Raw genomic sequence first — 27,574 nt, 5'->3', positions numbered from 1 at the left:
TACAAGTTACATTCCCAGCCTCTTCAGTATCATCAGCAAAGTTGGAAATATTGCAAATATCCCTATTTACACAAGTTGTGAATGTTGTAGGTCTAGAACTGGACTTGTAGGACACCAATATGAATGGCTGCAATCCTGAGAATGATCAAGTTAATCCTACTCTTTGCTTCATGTCTGTTAACCAATTCCCAACTCATACTGAGATAGTAGGAACTGCCGATGCTGGAGAATCTGAGATAACAAGGTGTAGAGCTGAATGAAGACAGCAGGCCAAGCAGCATCAGAGGAGCAGAAAGCTGATGTTTCGGGTCTGGACCCTTCTTCAGAAAATGGAGAATGGGGAATGTAAGGGGAATGCATTTTCTGAAGAAGGAGCCAGACCCAAAACATCAGCTTTCCTGCTCCTCTGATGCCGCTTGGCCTGCTGTGTTCATCCAGCTCTACACCTTGTTATCTCAATTCATACTTACATGTTTCCCCAATGGTCACCTAGCTCAGTTGGCTGGACAGCTGGTTTGCAAAGCAGTGTGATGCCAGCAGGATGGTTTCAATTCCCAAACCAGCTGATGTTACCATGAAGGACTCTCCTTCTCAATCTCTCCCCTCACTTGAGATGTGGTGATCCTCAGGTTTAACCACTACCAGTCGTCTCCCACTAATGACAGAGTTGCCCTATAGGCTAATAAGACTATGGTTACTTTATCTATTCCCCCAATTTCATATGCTCTAACTTATTTCCTGACCTTCTGTGTGAGACCTTATCAAAAGCCATCCAAGAATCCAAATCCATCGGATCCACTTGTTCATCTTTTTCAGTGCTACAAGCAATACCCTCACAAATCTCCAACAAGTTTGCGAGGATGAATTCCTTTTTATAAATCTATGGACACTGACCAATATTGCCATTATTTTCTGTATGACCAGTTATCTTGTCCATTATAATGGGTTCTAAATTTTTCTCTTCTACTGATGTCAAACTGATAGGTCTGTAATTCATATTCCCTTTCCTCACTTCTTAAATAATAAGGTTACATTTGCTACTTTCTGGCGTGCAGCAAGCTTTCCAGAATCTATAGAATTTTGAAAGATAGCCATCATGTATCCATTATCATACTAGCCAACTCCTCAACACCCTAGGATAAACTGTATCTTGTCTCATAGTTTATCAATCTTCAAACCAGTTAACCTTTTACTTTTTATAACCAATTTCTTTTAGTTTCTCAGTTTTGTAAGTGGCTTGGTTTCCTAATGCTTCTGCAAGATTGTCTGTGAGGATAGATACCAACTGACTGTTTAGAATTTCCATCAATACCCTGTCTCCACTATAGATTCTCTTGTCCCTACCTGTAATGGACACACTTTTGCCCCAGTAGAGCTTTTCCTTTTCACATATGTAAAGAAGCTTTTATCATCCATCTTTATATTCCTCGATAGTTTGCATTTTTATTCTCCTTTCCCTTTCTTAAACAGTTTCTTGGTTGTCCTTTGTTATATTTTAAGTTGCTCCTAGTCTACAGGCTTACTTCCTTTTCTGGCATCCTTATAAGCCACTTCTTTTAATTTTGCGCAATCTTTAACTTTTATTAACTGCAGTTGATTTACCTTTCCTTTTGAGTGTTTGTGCTTTAGAGGAATCTTTTGTTGCCATAGTATTTATTAAAAACTAGCCACTACTGTCTATTATCAAATCTTTTATGCTTTCGGTATCATATTAAGGACACTCATGTAACTTATTCGAAAATGATTGGAAAGATTTCACTTGCTCCAAGTTTAGTTACCTCCTGAGGCATAATTTCCAAAGATTTATCAATAAATCAAATTTATCAATTTAGAGGACTGTGCCTCTGGCAAAGTTGTCTGAAGCTGTTCAGTAATTTTGCACCAAGTACACATTCACCATGATAGGCATTCCACTACCCATCGGTAACAAATACATACAAATGTCTTCATTGCCAGGGAAAACAAAAAGCTAAAGAACTGCAGATGCTGGAAAGCAGAAACAAAACTAGAAACTGATGGAAAAAATGATGGAAAGAAACTCCGCATCTGTGGAAAGAAAGCAGAGTTAACATTTTGGATTCAGTGACTCTTCTTCAGAATGCCTGAAGACCTGCTGAGTTTTCCCAGCAATTTCTGTTTTAGTTTGTTCATGATCAGGATTGATTTTGTTGATATTGTAAACTGGTTTTATTGTTTTATTGATACAGTGAAATATTTCTCTATCTTATTTAGGATTGCACAGTAAACATATGAAAATTATAAATCCCAATCAGCACTGGAGCATTTTCTTTTCTTTACAGACCTACACAACAGATTCAAATCATAATAGTTACTGATAGCTTTTGTTTTTAGCATTGATCACTGTGTGGAAACAGTTTGCATATAAAATGATATCCAAGAAAATTCAAACTTGTTTCAAACAATTGAACAAGTCAATGAAGGGATAACGATAATTTAACTTTATATTTTGAAAGTAGAAAAGAAGTGTAAATCTTGAAAGCAAGAAAAATGGCCTAAGGCATTGCACAGAGCAGAAAGGCAATAGATACAAAACATTTCAGAGATGGACAATGACAGCAAAAGCTTAGTCAAAGAGATTAAGCTTTGAAGGTTATGAGGAAGGTAGAGAGACACCTAATGTTTTAGATACAAAGTTTCAGAGAGTAAAGGTGTTGCATGTTTGGTAAATATGGTAGATTGTCACTTTAAGAGTCTGAACACATGATGTAATGATGACATCATCAGTTACTTTAGGCAGGAAGTAGCTTTATCTAACCTTGTTGCCTGTAGAGTGAGTACCTCCTTAATTAAGCTCCAGTGGTTGCATATAACAAAAGTTGAGATATCTAATAACCAATTAATGAGTGGAGGAGGAGTAATGTAGATCTGAAGCAAGTATACACAAAAAGACATTTGCAGACAGTTTCAGAACTATTGGCACAGCACTGCTGCAGATAAATTTGAAGATAAGAGTTAAGGACATGATATAGTTCAGTGAGAACTTTATGCAAGACAAGACATGGAGATCTAAGCTGTGACTGAATTGATGAGGAATGGAAGTTTAAAATTAGGAACCTGACAAAAGGTGCTCTGACGAAATTGAGTCCAGAAAGCTGGAGTTGAAACATTTCAAGGATAATTACAATACAGGTTACAAATTTCAGTTCTTGGCTGAGCGACACCCTATCCTCAGTCTTCATCCTAACTTCAGTCTAAACCATCAAATGGTGAAAGGAATGGACTTTTCTAAATGTGTGTAATCAAAGGTAAGCAAAGGCTATAAGGAAAAGCCAGGGAAATATAAATTGGTGAGCCTTAAGTCAGTGGTGGGTAAGTTGTTGGAGGGGATTCTGAGGGATAGGATTTACATGCATTTGGAAAGGCAAAGACTGATTAGGGATAGTCAACATGGCTTTGTATGTGAGAAATTGTGTTTCACTAACTTGATTGAGTTTTTTGAAGAGGTGACACAAGGCAGAGTGATAGACATTGGCTATATGGTCTTCAGCAATATGTTCGACAAGGGTCTGCATGGTAGATTGGCTAATAAGGTTGGATCACATGGGATCCAGGGGGGCTAACCAATCAGATACAAATTTGGTTCGAAGGTAGGAGACAGTGGGTGGTGGTAGAGGGATGCTTCTTGTGACTAGGAATGTGCCACATGGATCAGTACTGTGTTCACTGCTTTCATCTTTTATATAAATAATTTGGAGGTATGTTTAGTAAGTTTGCAGATGACATCAAATAGGTGGAGTAGTAGACAGTGAAGAAGGCTATCTCAGAATACAATGGGACCTTGATCAGATGGGCCAATTGGCCGAGGAGTGGCAGATGGGGTTTGATTTAAATAAATGTGAGATGTTGCTTTTTGGTAAGGCAAACCAGGGCAGGACCTGTACAGTTAATTGTAGGGCTCTAGGGGTACACGTGTGTAGCTCCTTGAACGTGGAGTCACAGGTAGACAGGGTGGTGAAGAAGGCATTTGGCATGCTTGCCTTCATTGGTCAGAACATTGAGTATAGAAATTGGGATGTCACGTTGCAACTGAACAGGACATTGGTTAGGCCACTTTCAGAATACTGCATACAACTCTGGTCTCCCTGTTATGGGAAACATGTTGTTAAACTTAAGAGGGTGCAGAAAAGCATTACAACAGGGTGTGAGCTATAGGGAATAGGCTGGGGCTTTTATCCTTGGAGGATTGGAGGCTGAAGGCTGACGTTATAGAGGATTATACAATCATGAGGGACATGTATAAGGTGAATAGCAAAGGTTTTTTTTTCCCAGGGTAGGGGAGTTCAAAACTAGAGGGCATAGGTTTAAGGTGATAGGGAAAAAATATTAGAAAGCACCTGAGGCGTAACCTTTTCACCCAGGGGTGGTGCATGTATGGAATAAGCTGCCAGAAGAAGTGGTGGAGGCATCTGGATGGGTACATGAATAGGAAGGATTTGGAGGGATATGGGCCAAATGCTGGCAAATGGGAGTAGGTCAGATTGGGATGTGTGGTCAGCAGGACATGTTGGACCAAATTCTGTATCCGTGCTGTATGACTCGGTAAAATATACATTCCTTAGGTAATTTAGGCACAATTCTTGAAATAATTACAGAACACTTACCTAAGGAATCCTGTGCCTCTAACGGAGCACAGTGCTTAATAAGAGTTCGGACAATCTCTTCATTGCCAATGCATGCTGCAAATGACAATAAGTATTCACCTGTGGGTAAAACAATATGGTCAAAAATAGACTATCCACTGTAACATCGAATTAAAGCTATAAACTATATCAGCTCATCAGTTTACAATCAACCATTGATGACCAGTGTGAAGGACAGTTTGAGTAGATTACTGTTAAGGTACGAAAATTAAAAATATGTGAAAGGAAGGATTATTCCCCACTTGACATTGTTTGAATGTTGCATGTCTATACTTAAGCAACATATAGTGCATTATTGCTGTGAAATCCATCAGACAAGGCCATAATCAGATCAGAATTTCAAAGAGAAATATGAATCAGGAATCAAAGTAACAAGCACCAAAGTTTGCTCAGTTAATATAATTGGTCATCTCTTGTATATTTTAAGGACACAATATATTACACAATATACACACAATATAATGAATTCCCAATTTAATCCGATATACAAATTTCCAAAATATGTAGGGATTTTCTACAGAAATTCTGCCATTCAGCCATCACATCTTCAAAGAAAATCCCCTGAGTACTCAAAACAATTAATACCAAAGTTATGATTGTTGAGCAAGTGAACTGCTGTGGAAGTACACTCCCATAATAAATATAGGCTATCTCCTGTTTCCTTAAGTGGGCATATATTACTGGGATATTGTATCAACTGTAGTCTGTGTCCTTTCTGATCTTATTTTGTCCATTTTGGATTTACACAGTCAGGCTCTGATTCCCTAGGGATTAATTACTTTTATTGTAGCTCTACTTTCTTCCTAATGAGCAGCAATAGAGCTCTTTATTGTTTTCGGTGATTGCTAGGGAACAATAGTGCAATTCTATCTTCTATAATAATCCTTGACATTGGAGCTGTTAAGAATCAGTACTATTTTCTTGATAAACCAGCCACTGTTTGAAAGGTCAGAAAACCATTTCTGTTTTATCAGTATTTTTAAAATAAATTGTCATCATGTATTTATTTGGTCAGAATTTGCTGTAGCTAATGCACAAATTCTACAGCAATTTCAGGCAACAGTCAGATGTACATATTAAACATGAATATCCAAAAGTTGTGCTCTTCTTCCTTAGCTTTGCAAAAGCATCACCCTGCCATTGAAATTAATTGAACTTCGTGAAATTGCTTTATTTGTGTATTATATAAAAACCAAACTCACCACAGAAAGTGAAGTCTTGTCTATTTCAGTCTAAATACTCTTTCAACAATGTAATATGTATGAAATACTTCTAGTCACCACTAAGACACAAAAAAATCTAAAAGTATGAAATCTCATTCTTTCAAGTATCAATTGTTGCAGATTTTAAAAATGGGAAGCTTTACATTTGACTTTTTCTTTCTTTGATTTTTTCAGAGTACATGAATAAGAAATGTTTGGAGGGATATGGGCCATGCGCAGGCAGATGGAACTAGTTTAATTTGGGAACATGGTTGGCATGGACTGGTTGGACCAAAGGGTCTTTTTCCATGCTATATGACTCTATGACTCTCTTTTGGTGCAATCTTTCATTCCCTTTTCTCATTTCTCTTTCTGTACTTGCTTTCTCATTGAATTTACCCATTGTATTTACAATCAATTTTTTTAGTCCCTCCATTGTCAATTTCACAATTTTACAGTCTGATTTTTCAGCAAGATATACCATTATTTGCCATGTTCACCCAGAACCCAGATACCCTGCACCATTTTTTTCCTGTGTTGTTAGTTCAGAAAGGATTGCCGACCAACTAAAACAAAATGATCGTGACATCCCAGGGTCTGGTGTCCTTGCTCTACGTCCAACCTCTGCCATGTTCTTGAGTGTGGTGATACAGCAGATCTTGGAACAGGTCAACTTTATTAAGGAGGTACGTAAGCAGAAGATGGCACTGAAGAGTGCAGTGCTCTGTTCCATGACGAGGTTGCCTCCTCATGCTAACATTGGACCTTCTTTCCCTTTCCTCATCGATGCCAGGCTACCATCTTCCTTGTGCCATTTCCCACATACACTGTCTTAGGACATCAGCTGCCTTGGTGATGGTTACAATGAGTGTCTGAACCTATCTCCATTTGTGTCCCCATGATCTTTCATTAAGCAAGAAAATGTCTACATGCCGGGAAACTCAAGGACTCAGTCAAGTTCCTAGTGGAGACAGGTTTAATCTAAAACAAAGTCAGAACTTCCTGTTGCCAGACTGCAGTGGGGAAATGCAGCCTTTGGCTACCAGTGCACACTTTCAGGAATTGCAATGTTAATATATAAGATGAGGAGTCTGATAGATTTTGAGATGATATAATAGTATGGATAGCGAACTGATTAATAGACAGGTAGCAGACAGTAGCAATAAATGGGACATTTTCAAATTAGCAGGCTGTTACTAGTAGTGTCCAGCAATCCACCTTTGGATATATCATGATTGGATACATTTAAGGTAAAGGTAGACAAGTTTTGGCGCTCTCAGAGAATAAAAGATCTGAGAATAAGCAGGAAAGTGGAGGTGAAGACTAGGATCAGCCTTAATCCTACTCAATTGCAGAGCAGACTCAATGGACCATAAGGTCTTTACCTGCTCCTATTTCTTGTATTCTGATATTTTTAACTTGCCAGACAATAAATCCAAAACCTAACTAATGGTGGATGTTCTCAAAATATACAACATTATGACACATTGTAGTCTAGTTCAGAGTAGTTTGTGTTACTTCCTGTATATTATTGAACATTACTCTTAGTTGGCTCTTTGTATTATTTATCTTTTTACAGACATAACACAATTACTAGGATCCCACCTTATCCATAAACATTTTGTTACTTCAGCAAACCTTACCACTGGATGATAGCTTGTTTTTAGATAAAAAGAAAGTAATTTAGTATTTTTTTCGAGATTATTTGTAACAGTTGTCCAATGTCATCTGAACACTTTGGCAAAAATTGTTCTGAATAGTTCTGAATTATAAATAGGTTAGAGGAAAATGAGTGAACAATTATAAAAATATATTCAAATATACCATTATACCAAAATGAACAGTGTGGAACTGGAGGAACACAGCAGACCAGGCAGCATCAGAGGAACAGGAAAGCTGATGTTTCAGGTTGGGACCCTTCTTCAGAAGACCCTTTTTCTGATTGGCAATTCCCTAGCTATTTTGACTTTGCTGTATATCCATATCATTTAACCACCATTCATACATACATTCTCCATACTACTGATGCCTTCAGTAGGCCAAGTGAATCCCTTATATTTGGTCAGAGGTGACATCCACCATTCTTCTGGAAGAATGTCAAAATCACAAAATTGATCTGACCCTCCAGTGAGTAGGTTTTGTCCCCGACTTCTGTTTAGCCACACCCTGTGATTGCCCTGATACTTATTTCTGAAAATCAGTATATAAATCCCTAGGATAGATACTCCAGGTCCATTACTTATTGTTGAGGAATGAGTGATGCCTGATGCTATGAGATTTTGTTTCATATTTGACAGCTATAGAAATAGAAAAGGAATATGAATTTCACTTCTGGCTCCAACATGCTTCAAGTATTGTTTACATATAAAAATACTACTTCACATTTTATGGTGTTTGAGTGCAGGCATAGAGTGAAGTGAATAATTTATAAGGAAACATTCAAAGGGTGAGTGAGATGTCTGAGAGAGGAAAAAAAAATTCATGTTGCATGTATTTTGCCGATCTCATTGATACATGAGGGTACTCTGACCTCAGTACATTTGCAGCTAGATTTCTGCTTCACAAATACATCATTGAGATGGCCTGTACTTCCTTCTCTTTGCTGTGAGACCTCACCTTTTTGGATGATGTCTTCAATGTCATATAGGAGAAACATCCTGTGCAGCATTCCTTTATAGAAGCACTTCTAGCAATGCATTACAAATATAATGGTTATATTTCTGTATTTGCACCATATGTCCTGCTCTCTCAGTTCTCCCCCAATAAGGCAAGCTCCTAATACTCAGGTGGTATTTTCCCAGATAGTATCTTGGGCATTTACCTTGGTATATGCCACCTCTGCCAACATATGGTACTGTGCAAGGGTTATTTGAGATAGTTCGTTGCCACCAATCTTTCTTTGTCTTTGTTTTGTCTTCAGCTTATCTAATGACTAGTGGTTGAGGATACTCCACCAATTAGTGTCTATACAAGGGGCACTGTCCTTAGATAACAAGAGGGGTTCTTGCATGATAGCAACTAATACAACTCGGACATAATTACTTGGACCTTAAGGAACTGGCACAGCTACATCTATGCTCTCCAAAATTTGGACAGAATTCCTTGCGTTCATCCATGCTGTGTTTGACATCATGTACAGACAACGTAACATGAATATTAACTCATTTAGAATCATTACCTTATACATAACTGACACCTTCCATATCAGCAACACATTGTGTGTATTAATAAACCTGACAAATAGTCAGTAGGTATAAAGCTCACATGTGCTTAGACCCTGCTCAATGTGTCAATTTAATGGAAACTTGACCAATTTTACTGTGGAGAATAAATGACACGTTACCATAGTAACACTGACATTCCTCTCCAGGGACAAAGCAGGAACCGGTTGCACGAGCATTCATCACATCAGCACCTCGTTTCAATAGTTCCTTAACCATTTCCACATCTTGTTTCAAAACAGCAATGTGCATGGGGGTCTCACCTATAGGATGAATAGAAAAAGAAATGAAAATGGCACTAAAGACAGCTGTTTTCTCAAAACTGGATAAAAAAAAAGCACCACACTTAAGATGTAAGTAATACAGTTTGCTGGTTCTTTTCTCATTTTGATGGAAAGTTTATTTCAGCTTGAGGAATGAGTGTTGACATTGGCTAACTGAAATGAAATTATTTAATTCCAGATGACCAAGATTCTTCAATCTGCTCAGCATGAAATCCAAGTCAGGAAAGAATGTTCAGATTATATTACTGAGCTTAAATATGTTCGAATCTTACAAAGGAAAGATGACTTGGTGACTATTAAGTAATAATTTTATCACTGCATAGCTAGTCAGCAATGTGGTAGTCTTGTGCCTTGCACATTAGGTTAAGGAGCAGAATTTCAGATTTGATTGCAAAATTGTGCTCAAAATGCGCTTATTATGTTACAGATTCAGTTACACTGAATTAATTTAAAATTAATTTACATTATCGCGAAAGCAAACTCTTCCGTGAACCATGTCATCAAGCAGCACGCTGGAATGTAATTGCTTCTTTGAGTTGAATATCCTGTTCTCACTGGTGGCAGGAAGGGCACTCGGTGATGGTATACCCAGACTCTGCCATCTCCCTACCTCTGCTGGAATGAAGTTCTGGATGGAAATTGTGACAGTCCAAACACATCACACAAACACTGCAAGAGGCAGAGGAGACTTTCATCCCACTAGTTATTACTTGTTTTGATCCACATGTTGGCCAATGTTTAATCATTTGCACAGTTCAGGGTTGCATCTCCGACATTTTTACCTCAGGTGCATATATTTAGACCACAAATTAGGTTCAGAAACAGTCAATATTAATATATAAGACCATGCTTTTTAATTAAAGAAAATCTATTTTCAGAGGAATGCATTGAGCATCTGTTAGTTAATATTGCAAAACATAACAATTAGTTAAATAGATCAAAATGAGCACTTATTTTGTCTTTCAAACATGTTGATTTTGGTAAATACATATCAAGTAAAATCTTCTTTCAATGAGTCTGAGATTAAAGTTCTAAAATAACAAATTGCATTTGCACAGTTTCTTTAACATAGTCAGAACTGACTCTATGAGCAATGAGAACACTATTATTATTTTTTACCTCTGTACATATCAGATGTCATTGGTTCATTGATCAGAGATGGCATCATATCCAGAATAAACTCCGCAATTTCCTTATTGCCATTTAACAAGGCAGTATGCAGGATTGTTTCTTCTAAATTCCCTTCAAATAATATTTTTGAATTTCAGTTTAGAACACATTCAAAATGAAATATAAAAACACTTGTGATATTATTTTACAAATAATATTTTGTAGTTTGAACAGATAAACATATGATATAAACATATAACAATAAATGTTTGTTATTGCTATATCTACCATTCTGAAAATTGGTATCATTATTCAGCCAGCCAGTCTCCACACTAACCAACATTCCCAGAGGCAGGATTTCAACTCCTAAGCAGCCTATAAGACTCTGTCCTTTATTAGCAAGCGGATTGTCATAAGATTGTGTCAGGGCTCCTCTAAACAGCTGAGGAAGGATTGTCCAAGTCTTTCTGGCCCATCATCAGGACCATTGCTGTTCCAACAAAATCTAACCCACTGTTTTAATTACAATAGCAGCATGACACCATACATTTAAGTAAACTCCTTGGCATTACTGACACTAACTGGGCTGTTTTTTCTATGATTTATGCAAAACAAGTGACCAATAAATTTATTTTAAATATAAAATCTATGTTTGAGGCTAAATTCACAAGAATTGAGTTAAGAATTATTTCACGTAAATTCTTGCTAAGCACTCTTTTTATAACGAGATTAATGAGATTATAATGAGATTAATGGTTTAGTAGTGTGACAAATGTGAAATTTTATAAGTGGGTATATATTAGATTGTTTCTTTTCATTCAACTTAAAATAGAAAACCCTTGAATCGGGGAATGGAGTGTGGGGACCGCATCGTCCTATGAAATTCATCCTGCAGAGTCGGAGGTCCAGGTCAAAACAATAAAAAATTAGTAGATATTTAAAAGCCAATCTTCACACCTTGATTCAAAAGAGGGGCAGGTGGTCTTGTAATATACAAACTCTCAACTCAGGAAGACAGTCAGAGCAGAGAGGGAGAGAAATGGTTGTTGTCATACCAAATAGATGGAAAGATTGTCCTTGTGTTATCCATGAAAGAGATTGCTGGTGAGAATAGATTCCCTGTTTGAGGGGATGAAACTCAGGGATGAGAAGGTTCCTTGCTGCTGGAGGTCAGTTCCATGATGCTTAGGGGATTTAATGAAGGAACTTTATAAGGACACTGAAAGACTCATCCTGGTTTGACAGGAAGACGGCTTTTTTGGAAGCTGGGTGGAGCTTGGGACCTTCATCTATAAAGTTAGATATGAACTGAGAGCATGGCACAATGTACAAATTTAGTGGGGTTTCCAGCTGTATTTATTAATTTTCAGGGTGATCATCTTTTCAATTGTTTTCTGTATTAGTTGACTATATGTTTAATTAACGTTGAATTTAATCCGTTTGCTATAATAAAGAAATTAAAATGTGAAGTCCAATCATTTGATTCAGTCCATTAGTCACTGGGAAATTAATTTCTCTTTTTACATGTTATTTATTTCACTTCGTTACCAATGGATGATGCCATTGACTGACTGTGGCAACAATCCCTGACTGAATACAATCTTCCTTGATTTGACCAAGAGCTAATCTCGTGGCACTTTCAGACACAGCCATTTAGTGGAAATACATGTCACGGGCTGATGGCACACACTGTAAATGTGTCATTGACATAGCACGGTTACATACAGCAACATGTCCACCGCATTGACTGATTACTGCCGGCAACTACGAGAAGTTACTTGGCTTTGTGTCTGTGCTAAAAGGCAAGACAGAAATACCATGAGACAACAAGGTGCAGGGCTGGATGAACACAGCAGGCCAAGCAGCATCATAGGAACAGAAAGACTGACGTTTCAGGCCCAGACCCTTCATAAGAAAAGGGGGAGGGGAAGGGGGTTCTGAAATAAATAGGGAGAGAGTGGGAGGCGGATAGAAGATGGATAGAGGAGAGGATAGGTGGACAGGAAACAAACAGGTCAAAGAGGCGGGGATGGAGCCAGTAAAGGTGAGTGTAGGTGGGGAATTAGGGAGGGGATAGGTCAGTCCAGGGAGGACGGACAGGTCAAGGGGGCGGGATGAGGTTAGTAGGTAGGAGATGGGGGTGTGGCTTGAGGTGGGAGGAGGCGATAGGTGGTTGAGACTTTAAGTTCTGAATGATGCAGCAATGCATTAAAATGCAAGGCAAGGTAGTAGTGTTCGGAGTACACAAGAATGCGCAAAGTGAATGCATGCTGAAACTGTAACCTAAGATTTCCGAGATGCAAACTGCTCCAATGCATGTGATGGTTGTCTGTCTCTGTGTTCAAAGAGACCTGGCAGAAGCATTGCAATGAAAGGTGTCTGTGAACTCGAAGTGCAATACTGAAGTGGTCAATTGCCTTACAAGTGAGTCAAAGGTGTGGTGAGCCTGATGCTTTGATGAGGCCAACCTCTGTGGATGCAGGATGCAGGCAGTTGGTCCCCTTTAAGATGTTAGGGACTGCCAGCCAAGGTGGATGCCTAGAGGAGCAAGTGGCAAGCTGGGGTCACCAGGTACTCACTCAGATTTCCATGTCAGGAACTGTCACTACCTAGTTTATTTCCCCTGCCTGGAAAAATAGCAAACTGCATATAAAAGGTTAGGTGATATTGAGATGTTAGTGCATATAAATAGGCCCCTTGCTGCTCACTATTAAAACCTTGGGTGGTAAATCTGATTTTTTTTCTTTGAAGTTGAGAATCTTGTTTTTCCAATCTCACCATATGTTTCCAAACCGACTCATCATTTGCAGATGTCATTCAGGAGCTGAGAAAATTCCTCTTTAAAGGACAGATGAGGATCAAGGTAGGTGTTAAGGATCATCTCAAAGGTGAATTAAGTGATAGAGGCAGAGAGGATAGTTCTGGAGTCTCATGCTGAGGTAGCTGAAGGACAACAAAGGGGAGGATTGCAATTGATTCTGCTTTCTGTAGCGAGCTCTGCAGTAAACAACATATGTAGTTTTATGTGCAGCTGATGACAATTTTATGACAATGTGAGGCTTTATGTCTCAACCAAAACAATTACGGGGTGGTTTGGTTGATTGCTGCTTGAAAATGCTGTTGGTATTCATCAAGTCATACGAGTCAGTATCTTCCAGAAAATGGGTAGAAAAGGGAAAACAAGGATTTTTAAAAAGGTCAGCTTAGAATTAAAAATAAGAATTATTTTTAAAAATCTTTGACTTTGAAATCATAGTTTCAGGAATTCAAAATGCTTAGTATTAAGCTACTTAAAATGATAACCTAATTCTTGCCATGCTTATGAATGATCTTATTATTAGGAATTATATCTTGGATTAGCTGTGATCTTACTGAATGCCAGAACAGACTTTAGGGCCAAGTGCTTTTGTGTCTTATGGTTTTATGGTACTTATTATTTGCAATCTCTTATTCGTGAGAAATGTTTTGTATACCATGAATTTGTACTTAGAGCTCCTGACGGTATGAATATATTGTTAAGCTGCATTGGTGGATCAACACTGAATAATTGCAATATGTTTGTAAATTGCAATTTGCAATTTTAGTCTTGATATACCATGCCTGATATGTTGGTTTCTAAATATTATATTACTAGGCTGTTATCAATAAATGACTATTAATATCCTAAATTGACTTTCACAGATTAAAGTGTTTGTGTTGGCTGTTACTATTAAAGAAGTATTTGTAGAACATTAGATATTAATAAATTGCTTCTAAAGAAGAATAGAGCTGATTAATGGATAGAGCGAATTAACGGAGGCTTGAAAGCCTCAGTCTCCATGATGTAATGTCCATGATTTCAGCCAGGGGTTGACTGAAAGGTTCAAATCAGAAACAAGTCAAGAAGGCAGATGGAAAATAAGGGTAAGTTAATCTGGATACTTTTCATACTGGAGCTAACATTCAATTATCAATTGATTTTAGCAGAGGAAATTTCATTCCAACCTGGTGATATGCAGGACAATTAAAACTGGGAAGAAAAATTAAATTACAGATAGTAATAGTTATGACTAGAATTAATTAAGATACATTAAACATACCTCGAATGGCAGGATCAAAATCTTTACTTGTCAATAAGGACTTCATACTGACAGTGTCATTTATGTGAGCTGCTTTAAAAAACTCACTTCCATGCCTGAAAAATCACATTTTTCTCTTATTTATTCAAAGAACAAAACTTTAAGGTAATTTCAAATCTATTTCAGATGCATTTGATGTCAAATAATCTTAAGTAATTATAAAAACGATCCATTTTCTCTTTGATATGCAGGTTGTTTCAAGAATCAAGTACCAGGATTTTTAAATTTTGGAACTGTGGTGTAGATATTTTCTAATCAACCTGTTCAGAGATGTTATTGCATGCCTTTGGAGCAGGTGGAACTTGAACGATTGACCAAAACTAACAATATAAAGGGTATCAAAATTGGAACCAAGAAGCAGAACTTTTTTTTTGCTCAAAGTACAAATTTGCTTAAAGATTTACAATTGACTCCTTTCTCAGGTGTATCAGTTAATACTGCCGCTCTTTTGTTCCCCCACCACCACAAAAAACAATAAGGTCTCCAATATTCAACTTAATTGTTCCTGCAAAACAAAAATGACTTGTTTCAGGTGGTGAACAAGGCTCTTGATGGAAGCTCAGATTTAGAAAACCAGTCCGATTATTTAAAAAATAACCCATAGCCATTCAATTTTAAATTAATTTTTCATATGTGAATGGAATAACCAAAAATATAAGTAGGGATATTCAAATTCTCTAAACCAATACAGTTTCATTTACTGGATGTTTCATTGTAATCTCCTGACTTCTTTGAATCAGATACTCTTCCCCTATAATATGCTCTCCAACATTCAAACTAATGCTTTTGCAGATTATATTATACCTCAACATTGTTACATATTTGTTCTTAAGGTGTTCTTTGTTTCTTACCTTGCCGTATCATTCATGTTCACTGTGATATACATGTGGACTCTTTAATTTACTTTTAGCAGCTTAACTCCTGATTAATTCCTTTAAAAAGAGAGGGGATTATATTTGATAAACATTGCTTCAAGAACAAACTTTTTTAAAACAAACTCCCTTTAACTTTTTTTAATGTTTCAGTGAAATTTGTGAAATTGTAAGCTTGTGAAATTTTTGCAAATTAGATATCCTCAAAAATTCTTTAATAATAATACTAAATATAACATTCCTATAATTTTATTTATAAAATAATTAAAATCATTTAAAAATAATCATATGCAACTATTGTGCATCACCCATTGATTTAGTTTGCATTAATTCCATCTACAAGCCATTTCAACAGACTGTCCTTTACTATTTTATTCAATTAAGATTACTAAGAGTTATTTGCTTTATCCTTATAAACATCACGTACATGAAGCTACTGAAATTTAACGAGTGGTATTATACTCAACAATGCGTTAAGGGTTGAAATATTGTTATCGGAATAAAGTGGCATAACAATTCAAATGTGCCCATTAGTTTAATATATAAAAATGTTCCCTTGAATCCGATATTATTACAGCGATGAACACCAGTTTATCAATATCTGCCTCTGTTTGAATCCCTGAAAATTATAGAGTTTTCCATTGCTATAACTTGACATTCTGAGCTTAATCATCATCGCATTTCTGACTAATGAAACCACAATAAAGTTCCAAATTATTCCAATTTTACTTAAGCTATTTATTTTTCCATCCTTGCCACAATTAAAAGCCAATATCTGAACTATAATATAAGTCAAAACTTTGCTGTTTTCTTCCCACAAATTACTTACTGTCAAATTAACTTGAAAATAATATTCTGGCTTGGGAACCACATTTTAGGTCATATGTCTAAATCTTGAACATTATCTTAAGATGTTTATAGAACTTTTAACAAGAATTTCGCAAGCTTTAATAAACAACTTCCTGAGAACTATCAAACTTAGAATTTTTTTTTCTTCTGAAGAGCTCATGTTTATCAATTTGAAGAAGATTGTCTTAGTGCGTACTGGCAGATTGAATATTCTTACCTTAGGTTCTCTTCTTGATCATGCTTGTATAAAATCTTTCAGTGCAGTGTGTTATTGACTACAGAAACAACCTTAAAGGAGTGACTTTATCTGGCTAATTGTTTTGGAAATACATAGGTCAACTTCTTGACATGTTTTCTTTTTTTTTTGGAAGGCAATTTTATTGTTTCAGTAACTAACAATAAACAGAAGGAATAATCTCCAGCAGGAATGCTTGAATAGATTTCTAATTATTCAGTTCACTTCCAATGAACATTTTCATCAAAAACATATCATGATTCAGAGGAAATGTGATAGAATTTGGTGACTTTCAAAATTAGGTCAGCAACCAAATGCTATGTCTCTTTAAAAACAGATTTTAAATAAAATATTTGCATAATGTTGTGTAACCAAATTGTACAAAATCCTTACATGGAACGATATCACCATTCCTCATTGTCACTGGTCTAGATTCAGGAGCTCACTCACTAACAGTGGAGTGGGTGGACCTGCAGCAGTTTGATTGCAACAATTCAAAAAGATGACTTGGCACCATCTTCTGAAGGGCAATTAGAGATGGGAAGCAAATAATAATCTTGCCAATGATGCTCATGTCACATGAAAGGATAGAAATAATTGAGAAAACTCTTTACCATTGATAATTTTTATTCAGCTAGATTTCTTTTTAAAATATGCATTAGTTGGTAAAATTATGTTGGTATTAAATGGGTTTAACTGCCAAATAGAGACATAGAGTACAAAAGCAAGGAAGGTATGATAAATCTTCATGAAACACTAGTTTGAATTCAATTGGTACATTGTGCCCATTTCTGAGCAAAACATTGGACAAATGAAGATGTTGAAGAGAGTACTGAAAATGTTCATATTCCAGAAATTTCCATTATATGGATTGACAGGAAAAGCTCAGGATTTTCTCACTGGAGAAGAAAAGATTAGGAGGAGTTTCAATAGAGACATTTAACAGAATAGATAGAGAGAGGCTTTTCCTGCTGGTTGAAGATCAAGAAGCAGAGGACACCAACTAAGATGATTAACTAAAGGAACAGTAACAATGTGACAAAAAATATTATTATGCAGTGATTTGTTTGGACTTGGAATGCATTGCTTGAATGTGTGAAGGCAGATTGAATTGTGTCTTTCATAAGAAAATTGAATAATTATCCACAGAAAAAAAAGAGGTGTTGTAGGAAAATGCAGAGGAGTGTGCTAGGAGAGCTAGCATGGATGCTATATGCCATATTGCCTCCTTCTGTGCTGTAACTATTCAATGATTCTACAATTTCTGATGTACAGCATCTGGTTTATTGAATTCTAACTGAAGAACATTTGAAAATATTAGAATGTTTATTAAAATTAATCCAAGAAATGGATACTTGTGTTCCTAGAGATGCTTTGACTAAAACACACTTGGAGAAACAGAACTACCAATTTTCTGTTTCCCTTTAGGCATGGGAAAATATTTTGCTCCAATTTGCATTGATTATGAACAACACACTGTTTGTAAAATAGAAAGACAGATGAGAATGATTCTGAATCAGAAAAGAGCAGAAAAGGCATGCAAGGGCAAGTCAGAGAATGAGGTAACTCTGAAGAATTAAACTTCATTTATTTCAATGCAAGGTTCTTAAAGGTATTGCTGATGAACTCAAGGCATTATGGGAACATGGGACTGGGATGTCATAGCTATTACAGAAACATGGCTGAGGGAAGGACAGGACTGGCAGCTCAATGTTACAGATTTTAGATCTGTTAGGAAGAACAGAAAGGGAGGCAAGAGAGGAGGTAGAGTGGCATTTTTGATTAAGGAAAACATTACTACTGTACTTAGAGAGGATATTTCTGAGGGATCATCCAGTGAAGCTATATGGGTAGAAATTAGAAATAAGAAAGGGATTATTACCCTGATGGGATTGTGCTATAAGTCCCCCAATAGTTAGAGGAAAATTGAAGAGCAAATATGTAGAGAGATCTCAGATATATGTTTGAATAATAGGGTTGTAATAATAGAGGATTTTAATTTTCCAGACATTGACTGGGACTGCCATAATGTTAAAGGTTTGGATAGTGAGGAATTTGTTAAATGTGTTCAAGAAATTTTCTTTATCAATATGTAAATGTACCTACCAGAGAAGGAGTAAAACTTGACCTTCTCTTGGAAAATAAGGCAGGTCAAGTAACTGAAGTGTTAGTAGAGGGGACACTTTGGGACTGGTGATCATAATTATATTAGTTTTAAAATAGTTATGGAAAAGGATAAGCCTTCCATAAAATTTAAAGTTCTTAATTGAAGTAAGACAAATTTTAATGGTATGAGACAAGAACTTTCAAAAGTTGATTGGACTAGACTGTTTGCAGGTAAAGGGATGACTGAAAATTGGGAGGCTTTCAAAAGTGTGATAATAAGAGTTCAGAGACATTATGTTCCTGTTAGTGTGAAGGGTAACACTGGTAGCAATAGGGAACAATGGATGACTAAAGATATTGAGCTTCTAGTCAAGAATAAGGAAGAATCATCCTTATTAAATTTGGCCTATTAGTTTTCAACTCTCCTCTGAAATCAAGTCAAGTAGGCCATTCAACTCTATCAAGCCATTAGAATTAAACTGGAAAGGAATGGAATTGGATGGCGCTTCCAGCACTGACCTAGGACCACACCTGACAAAGGCACACCCAGCTCAGATAACCCTGAAAAGTACATTTCAATAATTCTGTAAGTTCTGGGTGATCTGGTCAAGCAACAGCCTGACATAGTCCCACTCACAGAGTAATTCCAAACTCTTCCTATACCATCCCTGGGTATGTCTTGTCAGCAGAACAAATCCTCAAAAATGTTAGCACGGTAATATTTCTACACACTAGTGAGGGAATGACCCTGGGAATTATCAAGATTGATGATCAACCATCAGGTCAAACATTGGCAAGAAAAACCTTCTGCTGATTACCACCTACTGCCCTCTCTCAGCTGATGAATAAGGAGTCTTCTCTGTTGAACACGACTTGGAAGAAGCATTGAGGTTAACAAAGACACAAAATGTAGACTGGATGGAGGAAATCAATGTCCATTATCAAGACTGATTTGGTAGTCCCATTATTGACTGAATCATGAAAGACATATCTGCTGGACTGGACCTGCTGTGATGAGAGAGTCAAAGGAGGGAAAGATCTGGTTGACCTCATCTTCACCAAATAATTTGACATAGATACCTCTGGATGTGATTTGATGGTAGGGATGATCACAGTAAAATCTTTGCAGAGATGGAGTCTTGTCTTCAAATGAAGTCACTGTTTTATAGCAGCGTTTCCCAACCTTTTCAGTATCAAGGCACATTTCAATGAGACAAAAAAATCCATGACACACCCACTTTTTTCAGTTGAATTGATTGCTCATAAATGACACATTTACTTGCATTTACTATGGCTACAGCCTTGCTAAAGAGGTTTGTGACACAGTGCACACAATATGCTAAAGCAAGATCAAAAGCATTATTGTTTCAAATCCACTGGCAAAAATACACTATCCCATCAACCAACCGAACACTGCCCTTATATTTGTGGACTCGTCAATCAGCAAAGGTAACTTCTCACTAGTAGCCAACTTCACTTGCAACACTTCCTTGATATTAGTTCTCAGGGTTTTCTCATATCATGCCGCCATTTGCTATTTAACTGTATTATCAGAGAGTGGAATTTTGTTGCTGACTTTGCACCTTCAGCTCCCGCCGTCACACCTCCGATTTTTTTTACATGTAAACACATTAAAGTTTCGGCAACAGTATGAGGCTTCTTTGATTTTGCCAGAAACTCAGCCATCAAGTAACTAGCCTCTTGAGCTTTATTTGATACCTATGCACACTCCATCAGATATTGGTTCTACTTTGTTTTGTTCTCTCAAGCTCTTGAAATACTGAATGTGTTTGTTTACAGAGCTAGATGTTTCATCTTTAATGGGGTGTCTTAACTTACTTGGTACCATCTAAGTGTTTGCCAACATCTCTCTGCAGATGTGACGTTCAGAAAAAGGGCAAGCAACATCTCCTGTTCAAGAAGATCTGAAGGCCAGGTAACTATCATCTGAGAGTCTCTGGGCAGTTCTTGCTTTTTATTCTTTGGGTACAGATGTTTCATCAACTGAACTGGCAGAGGAAATGCATCTTTCATCAAGAAATATATTCAGCTTAGAATCTAAGACTTAGATGAGGGGAATAACTAAAAAAATTCCAAAAAATATTCACTTTAAGTCCATGCTAACATGGAAACATGTCTAGGCAAGTGAGTTCAACAGTCATTTGAATTGAGCTCCTCTTTACCATGCTTACGCAGTTTCTTCTCATGAAGAATGTTTGGTCCTGCGCATGTGTTATGGTAAACCGGATGAGAACCTCTGTTGTCTGATGCTGTCTCCATACCACAGATTTGGTAGCTCAAATCTTTCATCCACGAAAAGCTGTAGGCCATCAACAGCAGCCACTGAACTCAATTTAGCCCTGTATTTGAACCCAATCTGTAGCCTCATGGAATAGTGTTTCCCTCAAGCTGGTGTTAACATCAAGTCATGGGGCTACCCCTACTTCAATGAGGAGAGTTGGGGGCTGCCAGGAACATCAACAGACATGTCAAAAACTGCAATGAAACTCAGTGAATGTACAACACAGGACTATATGAATGCTAAACATTGGAACTGGCTTTTTATAGCAAGTTTAAGTGATCACACAATAATAGATCAGATCACAACTATACAATCCTGCCACATCCTGTCATAAATAGCAATGGACTATTGAATAACTAACTAGAGGAAGAGCACACCAGCAAATATGACTTCTGAAGCATTTGCAACTCTCTTCGTTGAAATGTACTGAATGGGTGATACATCTTGGTTTCATTTTGGCTGGGGTCACAAGTCAATGTTAAGGACTCGAACGGCAACTCCACACAGACAGTCACCCAAGGGTATGGAGTTTGCACTTTCTCCATTGTCTGTGTGGGTTTTCTCTGGGTGCTCTGGTTTACTCCCACACTCCAAAGATGTGCAGGTTAGGTGGGTTTTCCATGCTAAATTGCAGAGATATGCAGGCTAGGCGTGTTAGCCATTGGAAATACAGGATTACAGGGACAGAGTAGGAGGCGGGTCTGGTTTGGATATTTTTCGGAGGGTCAGTTTGTTGGGAAAGAAAATCTAACTTTGTTTGTTGTTTATGGGTGGCGGTTAACTAAAATTTGTACCTAACCACAGTTTCAACAAAATCTCCAAAGAAAGAGCAGTTGGTCTTTATTAAGAAGTGCCTGAAACTAGATGCTCATTAATTGAGTCAATAGACCTTTTGTTTGAGGAGCATTTAAACTAACCTCAATTGAACAGTCTCGCAAAGTGCACTGTTCATATATTAAAATCCAAGATAATCAAACATAAAGCGACTTGCCAAGAATTTCAGATAGCTATAGTCAATCTATGGGCACCCCTCAAGGCTGTGGTTTACCCTCTTCAGTAATGAGACTGATCCACCCTGTTCTTCCCCTCCACAACACCAACAGTATGTGCGTGCTGCTATGTTGAAAGAAAGGAGAAAGTGGTACAAGATCATGATCGATGAGTGTACAGACAGTCATTCCAACTTCAACTAGGACAAAACATTAAGGTCTGAACACATGGGATCATGAAAAGATACTACAAGTGAAATTTTCACAACTTTTGAACAGCATGGGTGATGGTGATAAATTTTGGAAAATGCAGTGAGAATAGAACAAATCTGATTCTCAACATCAAGGGAAGAAAACTCCATTTTTCTCATTAGGGTTTAAATGGATAGAGATATATGATGCTCCAGTACAAGGATCCTTGCTTTCGGTCATTCCCTGATCAGGGCAATGGAGTCAGTGTAGCATGTTTAATCAGTTAGTTATTTATGTCATGTAATAGTCAGTAAGTACAGAATCCTGACTATCTGTAAGTCTGAGGTATCATTTCACTGTAAGTAGTTAGTTTAATAAACTTAATGGCATCTGTCTCAACAAGAACTCAGCATTTGTGGAATATGTTAGATGAGTTAACATTTAAGGAAGCACCCAGACCACCTCCATATTGGTAGTGGTGTTTGGCCCAAGAAATTATGTAACTCCTCACAGTAGTTTTTGCTTGATGGCAAGGCATTCACAGAGAGGGTCAACATGAGTAGTGTCAGAGGAATCCTGGGGTGCAGCACTTACACAGGGTTTGGCACATACTGGAATAAGACGAGGCAGTGAAATAAGTAGGAGACTTAATTTACTCAATAGAATATCTTTTCTCAACAGCAAGGGTCCTGAGGGCTAGTCATGATGAATACTAGGAGAGATGGCATTATATGTGAAAGTGTGAAGGGAGATGAGTGTCTGACATGGTTTAGCATGAGTTGGCACTAAGTTTTCATGGGGCTATAAAGGGTTGGAAGAGAGTAAAGGAGCATAGAGGATGTGGGATATATAGGTCATGTACATGGCTTTAGTTGGCATGGAGGTTGATCACAACCATGGGGTTGAGTGCACAGGCATAGCTTTGCATGGAGACTCTGAGGAAGATGATGGGTGGGTACTGGGAATAGATTGGCAGAAATGAGGGGAGTTAAAAGGCATTGGGTGGCAGATATTGAAATGGATGGGCATGGAGAATGTGAGGTGTTGAGGAGGGTGATGGAGGATGAAGGCTGGAGGATGTTTTATGTGATCATTTTTACTTTTAATCTTAAAACACGGTCACAAATCCCAGAGAAGCAAGCTTTCTAGTCCTCCTACCTCTGCACCTGACATCCTCTCCATATTTTCCCAGGTTGCTGACGCCTGCTTGAATTCCAATCTAGCTGGTATTCTCATCCATGCACCAAATTTACTTTTAATGGTCAGTTACATTGACCAGAGATCGTACATAGCTGGACTAGTCACACAAATACTGTATCAGAGATAGTAGGAACTGCAAATGCTGGAGAATCTGAGATAACAAGGTGTCTAGGCCCGAAACGTCAGCCTTCCTGCTCCTATGATGCTGCTTGGCCTGCTGTGTTCATCCAGCTCTACACCTTGTTATCTCACATAAATACTGTACTGTCTACAGGAGCCTGTCCATATTTTGTGGTGAGAAATTCACCTCCTGACTCCCTATAGCCTATACACCATTTACAAGGGACAGGAGTGTGATGGAATACCGTTTACCTGCTTAAATGATACAGCTCCAACAATTCTCAAGCATCCAAGACAAAGCAGCCATTTTGATTGGTCAACAGTTTCCCTCCACCACCAACTGACAGTGGCAAGAAAGTCACCATCTGCAGATGCACTGCAGTAGCTTGCCAAACCTTCTTCAATGGCATCTTTCAGACCTGTGACTCCTGCCACCTAGAACAACAAAGTCAGCAGGCACATGGGCATTCAACCATTACCAAGTTCAGCCCCCAGTCACATCTCATTCTGATCTGGAACCATATGGCCATTCCTCCCTCTTCACTGGGTCAAAATTCTGATAATCCCCAATTACACACTTGATGTGAACAAAATAGGCTGCAACAGTTCAAGAAGGCAGTCCACTATTGCCTTCTGCAGGGCCATTACAGGTAGGCAATAAATGTTAGCCTTGTCAATAAAGTCTATATCCCACCAGCGAAACAAAACGATGGAACAACATTTGTAAATTGTCCCAAAATTGAACTGAAAGTTTAAACTGCAAATTTGATTCATCAATGTTATAGCTTAAAATTTATTGAAATTACATTTGGAAAACTTAAGAAAATTGATATTTTTAATTGAATACAATCACAATCAATATATAATATGTTGATTTGTCTGTAACAGAAACTTTTAAAAGGCATTTTCTACTTTAGTTGCTCGGAATTATAATCGTTCTTGCACGATACACAATCACCTATGCCACCCTACTCTGAATGTGAATTTATCATTCTGGGGAACAGAAATCCTTCAGACTTGGCATCGATATCCATTAATTGAACTATAGGAACACTTATTTATCTTGAATATCATACACGTGAGTTTTTTCACAACACTGAAAGCTTGCATACATTTAAACTGATGCTCTCCTTTGCTGTCTATTGTTATAAATGTTGGTTTTCTTCATTAGCAGTTTTTTTTAATCCCACCTTCATCTGACATGCAACCTAACGCGCATCCTGATCCTTATCTCACGTGTCTGTCATTTTAGCTTTGGGATGTTACCAGGTAACGGACCAGTTTGGCCAGTTCTTGAGTCCTTTGTCTTTCTCATGGATTCAGATCAATTTAAAGACTTTACTCAAGGTACTGAAGCTCATGCTGCCAACAAGCAGACTATAAGGTAGACACAACATGTCAGAAAGGTAAGACCTATAAAATAGTCTGTTTAACAGACAACCTGCAGCCAGACCACATTGGGTTAGACAAAAATATCTTTTATATAAAGCTGTCAAAAGTAAAAATTAACATTGTGCTTAATTTGTTAGTTGAAATAATTGTAAGTTGTAACTTTGTAGAAATACCAACTTGTATACAGCTTGTAAGATATGTATATAATAGTATTATGTTACACAAATGTGAACTTGTTTCTCATTAAAGAAACATGTCTACTTCATGGCTCAATTACATCTGCTCATGTATCCGGTTACTAAGGCTGCCTTAAGAGCAGAATTGGGGATTAATTGTAACCTTATCTTAAAAAAAATCTTCTAAAAAAATCCTACAGTGCACAAACCACTGCCGTCGGGGTGTCAGGAATATCATTTTAGATTATGTACATTGACCAAACCTACAATTTTCCCATTACTGCATTAATTTTGTTCTCAATGATGTACGGTCGTATGATAGCTATTTTTTGATATCATCTTGTTTCAGCCTAAGCCAGTGACCAGGGAGTGGAATCAGTGGTGATGGAATGAGATTTGTGGAGGGAGTGTTCAATCAAAGACAACCAGTCTTTTCAATTGGAGGAATTTGAGTCTCCCCAGGAATAGAGAGCAGAGACAATGGAGGGGTTAATATAGGTTAAAAAGAAAAGCAGTAGAGCAGGATGGAGAGAGATCAAGGCGGACAAGAAAGAAAAAAAGTGTAGTGTATCATCATGACTAGACTAAAATATGGTGTTACTTATGGCTCTACTTAGGGCTTATTTCAGTGCTGTAGAAACCTGTTTTTGGCATGATATTTGGAGACCAACATGTCGATGAAGTTTGGCGGAAAAAAAAGGAGGTTGAAAATGGGGTAGTACTTCGCAACCAGACAGAGAGGCATCGAGCATGGTTTTACTTCCGGAGGGAAATAATGGCAGAAATCTGAAAATAATAGTGCCAGTAAAAAATGAGATGCATACAATGTCAGTTACCATGCATACTAGGATGGGAGTTGACAGGGAATTAAAATGAGAGAGCATAGAATGAGTCTTCTGGACAACATAAGCTGAGAACAGATGAGGTAAGAGTAATTTTAAAAAGAGCTTTGGCAGGGAGCATCCTCAGGGAAAGTTTAGCTTAGCGAACAAGGGAAATGGGTGGGATACAGCAGGACCAGTTGAATGACAATGAAATCCATGAGCTCTTCACATAAACTAGAGATGGGGATGGAGAGGCTGGGAAAGAAGTTGAAGAAGATGCATGATAATTGAGCAAAGCAGACACAATATTTCTTTTGTATTCCAGGATGATTCAGAAATAGTGAGCAATTTTAACATAGATCATTCGTGCTTGAATTACAAAACAGCATCACTTCAATTGGGTCTTATGGTGCAGAGTTGCACAGTCCTGAACACAGGCGATCTGTGAAATCCAGGAAGTTAGATTTAGTTCAGTTCATGCTAAATTGTGGACCTTTTGTTGTATGGGTTTACAAAATACAGCATTTCACAATTCAAGACCCTTTGGATACTTTCGTCAAGATTATAGTGCCATGAGTTCTCTCAACATTGACCTGAATGGGTGAGACAGCTTAAAGTTTCATCATTCAAAACCCATCCATTTACACAGAGTTAAAATCACACCTATTATAGTCTGATTATCTTTGGAATACAGTTCTTTGCAAGGTGAATTAAATAATTCCGAATTTTGTCAGGTACGTAAGTAGAATCAAATGTGTAGAAAGTAATTATCAACTATAAGCCTTTACCAGACTGCTATTGTATTTCAAGTTCTTCAGGTGTGAATATAAGCTCTGGTAGCTTACCTAAAACGCAATCTTCACAGTGGTCAAATGTGACTGAACCATGCATTTCACTGCCAGTTGCCTGCCAAAGCAAAGAAACTTCAAAACAAAACCATGATTCAGGAATATTGTCTCCTGTGAGTAGTTGCCTTCTCATGTAGATATGCTGTTCTTTCTTCCTGTTTATTTGATCAACAACGGACATGACAAGAGTAAAAAGTAAGATTTGTTGTGTGGTTTTGCAGTGAAAATTAGGAGAAAAAAATACATCAACCCATGTGGTCCACAAGGAGGAGTGGTGGCTCAGTGGTTAGCACTGCTGCCTCACAGTGCCAGGGACCTGAGTTCGATTCCACCCTCAGGTGACTGTCTATATGGAATTTGCACATTCTCCACACTTCCTTGTGGGTTTCCTCCAGGTGCTCCGGTTTCCCCCTACAGTCCAAAAATGTGTAGGCTAGGTGGATTGGCCATGCTAAATTGCCCATAGTGTTCAGGGATGTGTAGATTAGGTGGGTTATGTGAGATGGGTCTGGACGGGATACTCTGAAGGTCAGTGCAGACTTGTTGAGCCGAAAGGCCTTTCCCTACACTGTAGGGATTATATGATCTATGAAGAAGGCCTTGTTCCAGGAGAAGCAAAGGTCAACATGGTCTGATATGAAACACTGAGCCTCATGAGGTGCTGTTGCTCAGTTATGTTCAGAATGTTGATCCTTCACCTAGAAGCACTATGCTGAGGGTTTTCTTTGAGATAGAGTTCTGTTTCCATTCCTTCTGTCCTGTGCAGTCATATGTGGCCAGGGCAGGTCTGCTGGCACTTTTTGCTTTTGCTCTTGCTGCAGTGAGTGTTGCTGATCTTCAGAAGTCATGAGTAGAGCTGTATAAGCTTCTCCC

The 27,574-nt window shown here is 37.8% G+C and overlaps 1 protein-coding gene across 1 annotated transcript in view; it reads right to left on the bottom strand.

Annotated features, from left to right (window-relative positions):
• LOC109923947 (transient receptor potential cation channel subfamily V member 6-like) overlaps window positions 1–15,510 on the bottom strand; it is a 39,573-nt gene extending 24,063 nt beyond the window's left edge. Inside the window, exons 1-5 of the mRNA XM_020523975.2 lie at window positions 15,448–15,510; window positions 14,558–14,652; window positions 10,488–10,610; window positions 9,207–9,347; window positions 4,623–4,721 (exon numbers count right to left, since the gene is read on the bottom strand). Coding sequence (XP_020379564.1) covers window positions 4,623–4,721; window positions 9,207–9,347; window positions 10,488–10,610; window positions 14,558–14,652; window positions 15,448–15,482 — 493 coding nt within the window. The 5' untranslated portion in view covers window positions 15,483–15,510. The remainder of the gene's footprint in view (window positions 1–4,622; window positions 4,722–9,206; window positions 9,348–10,487; window positions 10,611–14,557; window positions 14,653–15,447) is intronic.
• Between the last annotated feature and the right edge of the window lie 12,064 nt (window positions 15,511–27,574).

This window comes from Rhincodon typus, chromosome 13, assembly GCF_021869965.1.
Source record: "Rhincodon typus isolate 14 chromosome 13, sRhiTyp1.1, whole genome shotgun sequence".
In the NCBI taxonomy this organism is placed as follows: domain Eukaryota; kingdom Metazoa; phylum Chordata; class Chondrichthyes; order Orectolobiformes; family Rhincodontidae; genus Rhincodon; species Rhincodon typus.
The sequence above is the reverse complement of the archived record's forward strand: the minus strand, read 5'-3'. Positions and strand labels throughout refer to the sequence as shown.